This window comes from Limulus polyphemus, unplaced genomic scaffold (genome assembly GCF_000517525.1).
Source record: "Limulus polyphemus unplaced genomic scaffold, Limulus_polyphemus-2.1.2 Scaffold1809, whole genome shotgun sequence".
In the NCBI taxonomy this organism is placed as follows: domain Eukaryota; kingdom Metazoa; phylum Arthropoda; class Merostomata; order Xiphosura; family Limulidae; genus Limulus; species Limulus polyphemus.
Window position 1 is genome coordinate 182280 of NW_013667419.1, and position 8397 is coordinate 190676.

At 28.2% G+C, this 8397-nt stretch overlaps 1 protein-coding gene across 4 annotated transcripts in view; it reads right to left on the minus strand.

Annotated features, from left to right (window-relative positions):
• The window catches only part of LOC106465002 (arf-GAP with coiled-coil, ANK repeat and PH domain-containing protein 2-like), a 104307-nt gene that overhangs the window by 70623 nt on the left and 25287 nt on the right, over positions 1–8397 (minus strand). For all 4 annotated transcript variants that reach the window (XM_022392831.1, XM_022392830.1, XM_013925192.2 and 1 more), the window contains exons 4-7: positions 7747–7805; positions 7026–7086; positions 5226–5279; positions 4607–4665 (exon numbers count right to left, since the gene is read on the minus strand). In XM_022392831.1, the coding sequence (XP_022248539.1) occupies positions 4607–4665; positions 5226–5279; positions 7026–7086; positions 7747–7805 (233 nt within the window). The remainder of the gene's footprint in view (positions 1–4606; positions 4666–5225; positions 5280–7025; positions 7087–7746; positions 7806–8397) is intronic.

Genomic DNA, 8397 nt, shown 5'->3' on the forward strand with positions numbered 1-8397 from the left:
TTAGATTTTTTTGGTGGTTACAAGGTTGGTTGAATTGACTGACCCCGTTTTGAGATAGGGTAGAGAAAATAACAGATAAACTATGAAGTTTTAGGAATTACACAAAGGAAATTTGAGATGAGGAAAAGTGTTTTTAATTTTAACATTAAAATTACTTTGCACCCAGACTATTAAAAACAAATACTCAATATATTAATGGACAAATCTTTATTTTATTAAAAATACTTCACTCGGGTTTTTGTATGTGAAAGACTTGTAATATTAACTGAAAGACTGCCAAATTTCATGAAGATATACCCGCTATTTTGAGAGTTATAAGTATTAAATCTATAAAGACTTGAAATGAGTACAAAAAGGTCACGTGGTCAGTCAAATTGACCGAGCCTGTATTGGAAGTTTCTAGTTTGTTGTGAAACTTTAGGAAAGGTAAAGGTTGAAATCATTATGCAGATGAAATAAAATTCAGAGGGTTTAGTACATTATAATAAAATGATTTTGGACATTTCAAATCAGTAAGTAACATGACAACTACTAAAGTGACAGTGGAAAGGAATGTATCAGATCTATATTTTGACATTGTTTTGCATTTTGTAGATAGTGAATGTCACCAAAAATTGAAATATTTTTGGGAAAGGTATGTAACAGCCCTTTATGACACAAAATATTCATATACTCAGATAACTGTGGTACAGACATCGATAATTAATGGTATAATGATTGGCTGATAGAGAATTTTGTTTTATTTATCTACAGTTTAATAATATTTAATCTACAGTTTGACTTAGCAAGTGTAATGCGACTTTAGCCATAATTTAAGCATATTCAATTATTGTAAAGTTATAAAATAGGTAAAATAAATTGTATTATTACAAAAATAATCTAAAGACCACTTATTTGTCAGTTCTAATTTTAAAGATAAACTTAATTATTTTACTGAAAACATAAGCTAGTGATAGTGCAATATATTGGAATGGATGGTTTACATTTAAACAGGTTAGGGACTGGCTTGTTTGCAAGGGTTATTAACTCAATTGTAAGGGCAGTTTTAAACTAGGAAAGAGACAGAATAATGAAGAAAAAATAAGATGTCAAGAGTGGTAAAGAATGAAAACAAGATATAAAAGTAGTTTTAATGACAAGCTAAACTGTTATTACTATAATGCTAAGTATAAGAAATAAAATGGATGATATTAGAGCACTGGTTGGAACAGAGTACTCGAATTTAATGGGAATAACTGAAACTTGGCTAAATGTAGAAACTTTTGACAACAAGAATTTCTTTGAAATACAGGATTATAGGTTGTTTAATAGGGATACAGTACTAAAAAAAGGAGAAGGAGTGATATTATATGTAAAATGTGAGTTACGGCCTGTTCATGTTGAGGATATCATAGTTAATAGCAATGAGGTTGAACCTATTTGGATTTCTGTTAATGGTTATAAGGGGAGAAGGGTTTTAGTTGGAATTTGTTACAGACCACCAGATGAAATTGATGAGAAATTCTACACCAATATAAAGAATTCAACTGTTTATGAAGTTATAATTATGGAAGATTTTAACCCTTTTGAGATGGGCCACAGGTGAAAGGCAATGTCATCTCATTTGTTGCTCACACTCAAAATTTATTAAACTACTATTTTATGAATTTATGTCAATAACTTCAGCATCAAACTGTAGATTATAATTCAAATATTAGTACTATACATTACTCAATTTCTTAATTTAAAAGTAAATATTAAAAACACAGATAAACATCGATTTTTGTGTGTCACGTGGTATGTTGAATGCAGTATTGGTTCAATTTAGATGTTTGTGAAGTCAAAATACTAAGTCTACAGTTTCATATGAATTAGAAACTGAAATTACCGATATTAACAAGCTAGAATATAAAATAAGAATGTCTTATCTTTTCTATTTGCTAAGATATTACTCATGTAATAAATCAAACACAGTGGCACCCCACCCACCTCTTTCCATTTTTGGAAATGTTCCCTTATATATACTTACTTCTATATATGACATGAATAACCAATTGCAAGCTCAGAATGTCCCCCTAGTGGCTTTCTCAGCCATTTCTTTCTTTTGAACCAATATTTCAAGGAGGTAGGGCGTGTCTTTAGTCTGCTCGAAAATTCATATTTGTTTAGACTAAAATACATCTTAGTTACTAAGCTTGATTATTTATAGTGCAATTGTTTGGTATTGATGTAAGAATTTATGATTTTTTTTAGTTATTCAAATGTATAAATAAAACCTTAAAAAAATTACTTTGTTTCATATTCTCTACATGCAAAATTTTTAAAGGCTTAGCAACATAGGTCAAGCAGCAACTGAGTACAAAAGTCATAATTAGAAAAGATAACTGTTTGCTTTACTTCTTTATTTACTGTTCTATGTTTTCATAAAAATAAGTTTAAGAACTTATTTCAAATACCAATAATCTATATACATATATAATGTATAATAATTGAAATGTGACTGTATTTTACAAAATACTAGTCTACTAAAACACAGCCAAGAAAAGTTGCATTGCACAGACCAAAGGTCAGTTTTATGTTATTGGACACGTAACATGAGTGCACGTGTGCCGAGTCATTGTAACTTCTGTATTGTTAGCCAGGCAGGACTGAAAGGTCAACATAATAAAAATAATAAATATATAATGTTATAAGATTTAAGCTATTTCGTCTAAATATTTATGTTTTCATGTTATAATTTGTGTTCATTCTAGAATGAAAGAGGCATAATTTATATTTATTTCCTAATTTTGTATGGTGGTTACGAGATTGGTCAAATCTACTGAACCCGAACAGAGATTCATTACTGAAAATAACAGAACCAAAATTATTTTAATATAGTATATGCAACCTCTGTGTGAAACACACATCAACAACTATTGTATTTTGTATGTGCTTCCTTCAACTCTTTCACTGTGGCAACAGCATTTATTTCCTATGCATAATTTTTTCATGTATTTTGTAATAATATTGAGGTTTTTGCCACATATTCTCAAAGCCACTAAAACAGATTATGGTATCAGATACAATCATTTGTTCTGTGATATCGTATTCGTTCATCTTTTAGTAACATCAGATATTGCTTGTTGTCATGATATAAAAGATTGTTTGGTCTAAATATTATTGATTAATTTATATTTGTGAGTGAATATTTTTATCATTTTTAAGTTTTGTTATAATAAGAGTTAAAAGCAAATGATTGTACAAGGTTTTGTTAATAACTAATTGGTGTCGAGAATATAGAAAGTGGCCAGACGACTATGTAATAAAGATATAAATAGCGCAAAATGAGTGGGAAGCAGTAGACAGACAACAAAGACAGATAATAGCAAAAGAGAATATAATTGTGTGAAGTTAAGTACTGCAAAGGTGATAGGCCTAACGTTTAATATGTTAGAGTGAAACTAACAGTATAAAAAAAGATAAGAAGGATAATTTTATTCCATCAAAGTGTGATTCTAAAGTAATTGAATCAGCCTGGGTACACTTTGACAAAAGGAACAGAGGATTTTCAGAAGAAAGAAGATCAAACAAATTACAGTAACTTGCGCCACAACTGTAAGTGAATCACACACAGAATATTAGTATGATAGTAATATAGAGAAGATAGTTCGACTTGTCAACTGAAATTCCAAAGTAATTGAATAGGCCTAGGTGGACTTTTGACAAGAAGAGAACTATATATAAATAGTGTTTATGATATGCCTGTAATCTCTATAGTGTGAAGACTTTGTTGTACACATGTTTAACTTTTTCTGAATACATATATATTATTTGTAAACAAGTAAAGTGTGTGCTGTTTATTCATTGTTGAACTTATCGCTACCAAGTCACAGGCACCTACTGTAGAAGAATCCTAAGCCCAACAACAACATAGTATATATTTATACTATTAAGAAATATAAGTGAAAGCCATTTATTTTGACAATTGGCAAAAAGAAGAACTTGTATGTATATATATTATTTTTAAAATCTGACACTTGTGTGACATTTTTAAGCCTACTGTTCTCATTATGTAATATATTTAGCTTGACATACATATTTGCAGTGCACTCCTTACATGCATCCAGTTATCAAAACTTATTTAGGATAACTCTTAAAGCGTCTCAAACATCTACTGATTTGATTTTTTTTTGGAATTATAGGGAGGGAAGTATCTTGTATAAGTGGAAAACATAGTTGATCCTGTTTTTTCTTCAAGTTTAACATGGCTGAATACTGATATACAGTTGCAGATGTTAAGCAATAAATGTCAGAGAAGCCCCAAGATTTATCCCAAAACTTCAGTGTGAGAATATAATCCTGCAGAAGATATAAAATTTTGACATGATTCTATATTGTAACCTACACAACAAATAACCACTAGAAGAATTTAGGATTTTCTTGGGATGTGTTATAAGCACAATCAAGGTTATTATATCTGTAATCTGTAAGAAGAATACAGAAAAATAAGGTTAGTACGTGCCACAGATTCTATGGCCCAATACACACATAGTAATATCATGCCATAGACTCTATGTATATTATAGTGAAAGAGTTAACTGAAACATTACCAATATATAAATTAAAAAAATTCTCAAATACTTACGTTTTTATGAAATCATTTAAGTTCTTAATAATGGAACGTTGTGCTTGATCAATTAGTATCTTTAAAAAATAAAAATAAAACATTTTTTGAAACAAGACATTATTCCATTTCTTCCTTATCTACTAACATCGTTCTCATTATTAACACTACATTTCAGTAAATTTTAAAAGCAAACAAATTTATTACTATACATCACGTAAGCTCTCCAAATGGTTACTTTCTTCTTAGATAAAAACAATAGTAATGTATCAACATTCACTGCTATATTTTACTATACAATAGTATAATACTTTTAGAAATAATTTATTTCACACAAGATTTTGCCTGACACCTTCACAGGAGTGACACTGTGTATATTACGTTGTTCTAATAATAATCAAAATATTGATTCCAGTTGATCATAATACTAGATATAGCTGTTTTGATATATAAAAAAAGCATAATTATACTTAATACTACAAGTTCTCATCCACTCTTATACACAAGTAATTATTACTATAAGACCTAAAATGTTTTTATTCACTCACAAAAAATAAAAACAATTATTTTGAATATTATAATGCATTAAGCTTATTTATATGTACACAATGAAACAATTATTAAAGGAGTTAGATCTTACCGACTGATACTTATTAATCTCTGTCATTGCATGGATCAATTTACTGAGAGGATTCTAAAAATGAAAAAAAAAAACTTTCACTTTATCAGCAAATAGGTAAAATCAGTAAACTGAAATTTAACCCTTTCCAGCCCGATGGCATTAAAATAAGAAAGTGTTCAGTTACAGCTTTCATACATGTAGAATGAGTAGGAAATACGTAATCAATTATATGTGGGCTAAAGCATCTATGGTGAACAAATCAGGATGTGTTGTGATATTGCTTGGTAAAAATTACATATATATAACACTTTTGTGCATATCATGATCTCTTATAGTGTGATACTCAAAATTTAATTAAACAATTTTATTATTAATGTATTTCAATAAATTTAGCATGAAAATGTAGTTTAGAATTAAAATATTCAAATTATGCAATTTTAATTTTTAATTAAAAAAAATAAACAAAGAACCCAATGTTCATTCTTCTGTGTCACATGATGCATCTAAACTCCACTTTTTCCACTTCAGAATAGGAAACACAAAAAATAAGCAAAATTAAAAGCAAGAATATAAAATTTGCACCTCTTACCATCTTGATTTGCTACACTACTAATAAATTTGTTAAATTCACTAAAGAGGTTCATCCCTTCTCTTTCCAAGGTAGTTTTACTAATCAACTTTAGATGGTTGATGAACAAGTTCTTCAACAACAGGAAGAGCAAATTATCCTCTAAATAAAGCTTATCACAGTAATTTGGTTTTAGTGTACATAAGTAAACAGTTGACTGTAGATTTTTTCGGTTTTAGTGTACATAAGTAAACAGTTAACTGTAGATTTTTTTGGTTTTAGTGTATACAAGTAAACAGTTGACTGTAGATTTTTTGTCCATGATCATTTTTCTCCTACTCCAAACAGTTAAAGGAATTAATCCTATTTATAGCTTACTCTGAAAATCAGATAAATTACAGTTTTTTTTTAGGATTTTATTCTAGTAAATGATATATTTTTTGTGTTCTAAAATGCATATTTGAAAGGTACATGAATATTTGATAGAAGGATTACTGATCCAGTGGTTGCAAATTCAGCAATAAAAACAAAAAATTAAAAGAAAACAAATGTGAAGTTTAACAGTTGAAGTTGTTAGGTAATTTGGAATTTTTTGATCAATATTGCAGTCAGTGCAGAGGAAACAATGATATTACTCATTTTATTCAACATTTACAAACTTTCATTTCACTGTACACTGATGATTTTTGTACAGTTAGTGTTAAGGTAGGGAAGAGATGAAATACAGTTTTACAACTAAAAATTTACATTTCACTTAGTAGGTTCTAGAAATTATGCAAATGAAACATTAAACTACGATGAAAAATACATTTTTATTCTTAGCATGAAAATCACCTCTTGCTCAGACTGACTCAGTGAAAGCTTTAGAATTTCATATATAAATCTTTTTTATAAATATTTTATTAAAAAATCTGATTTTTTATGTGTAAGAATTAATATTTACTAAAAGCTTGCTAAATTTTATGATGATACCCTTAATAAATTCAGAGTTATAGTTTAGCTTCAATGTGATCAAGTCCATGAACAGTTGATTAATCAAACATCTATGTTTCATTTTAACTATTTAGATTAATAAAAAATTTTATAACAGTTTCCTGTAATAACTTCTTCATACTGAAACTTAAAAGTTGCTTTTCAAAACAAACAAGTCGGTTTAATCAACTGTATTTATTCAATTCACAACTTTGTCTTGGTTGTAAATAGTGAAGAAAATTATAATTAAGTACCCAACTAGAAAAATTTATTCTCACCACAACTGCTGTGTCTCCCTTGAAGTAAGTTACAAGTTCCCATATCCCGTTAATGAAAAAACTGAAATATATAAAGTTCACAATAATCAAACACATAGTAACAAAGTTTAAAATTTATCCAAGATCAAGTGTGAAAAACTTACTGAAGACATGAATGTGAAGTCTTAGTATAACATAGTTATAGCATATACTCAAATATTCATATAACAAAAATGTTTATTGAAAATTGTAATAAACAGTATTAAAACTAAAATGTTCATCAATTAACACTAAAAATAAACATTTGGAATCAGAATTTTTATAGCAAACATTTTGATTTGAATACAAAAAATTATAATAAAGTTTAGAATTCATTTTACAAAGAATGATTTTCAAGAATTCTATGTTCATCAATTAAAGCTAAAAATAAACATCTGGAATAGAATTTTTATTGCAAAACATTTTGGTTTGAAGATAAAAAAATCATAATAAAGTTTATCATTCATTTTACAAAGAATGATTTTCAAGAAATTCTAAGAAAACTCAAAAATATACACTCTAAAAAAAATTTTGTTTTTTACCAAACTTTAAACTTATTCTAATTACCCCTGAAAAAATCTTTTGATGAAAATAAATTCATAATCTAAAGATTTTATCTTTTAAAAGAAACAAAGAATCATTAAGAAACAAAAATACTTGCTCTATTAAATATATATACAGAGAAAGGATGAAAAAAACTTACGCCTTGGAGTTGAGGTATGTTTTTCCAGAGTCTACCATGCAATTGCATAAACGTACTAGCTGTGAGAAATAAAAATGTATTAAATACTTATGTTAAACAGTCAATGAAGTCCCGTGTTAATAAGTAACTTGAGAGCAAGCAACTCATCTGACAAATAAAAAACACAAACAAGGTTATGTGCATAGAAACATTAGATACAAACAATACAATCTCCTTAGCACCAGTGATAATAAATGTACAAGATAATAAACAACTATTTAATAGTTATAAAATTACTGTGCCAGCAAATATCAAACAATGCATACTTGATTTAGTCAGTGTTTATCAACAACTAAATACTACAGACCATACATCTGATCTACAAAGTACTGGTAAATGCTAAAAATATTACAGAGGCTTTGCAGCACTTTTTGGTGGAAAAAAAACAGGAGTTTTCGTAGGAAAATGGCTTAAGTTATAGGAGGTTTTGGCACATCAAATACTGCAATTGGGAAATTATAGTTTATGGTTGTGTGTTCATATTTTGAGCATATATACACCTGGAAAAAAGTTAAGCACCCCCGTGTTTTTTTCAAGTGATTCAGATTCGACGTTCTTGTGACTGATTATAAATTACCATTCAATCTAAACGTGTTTATCAAATGAAATTAT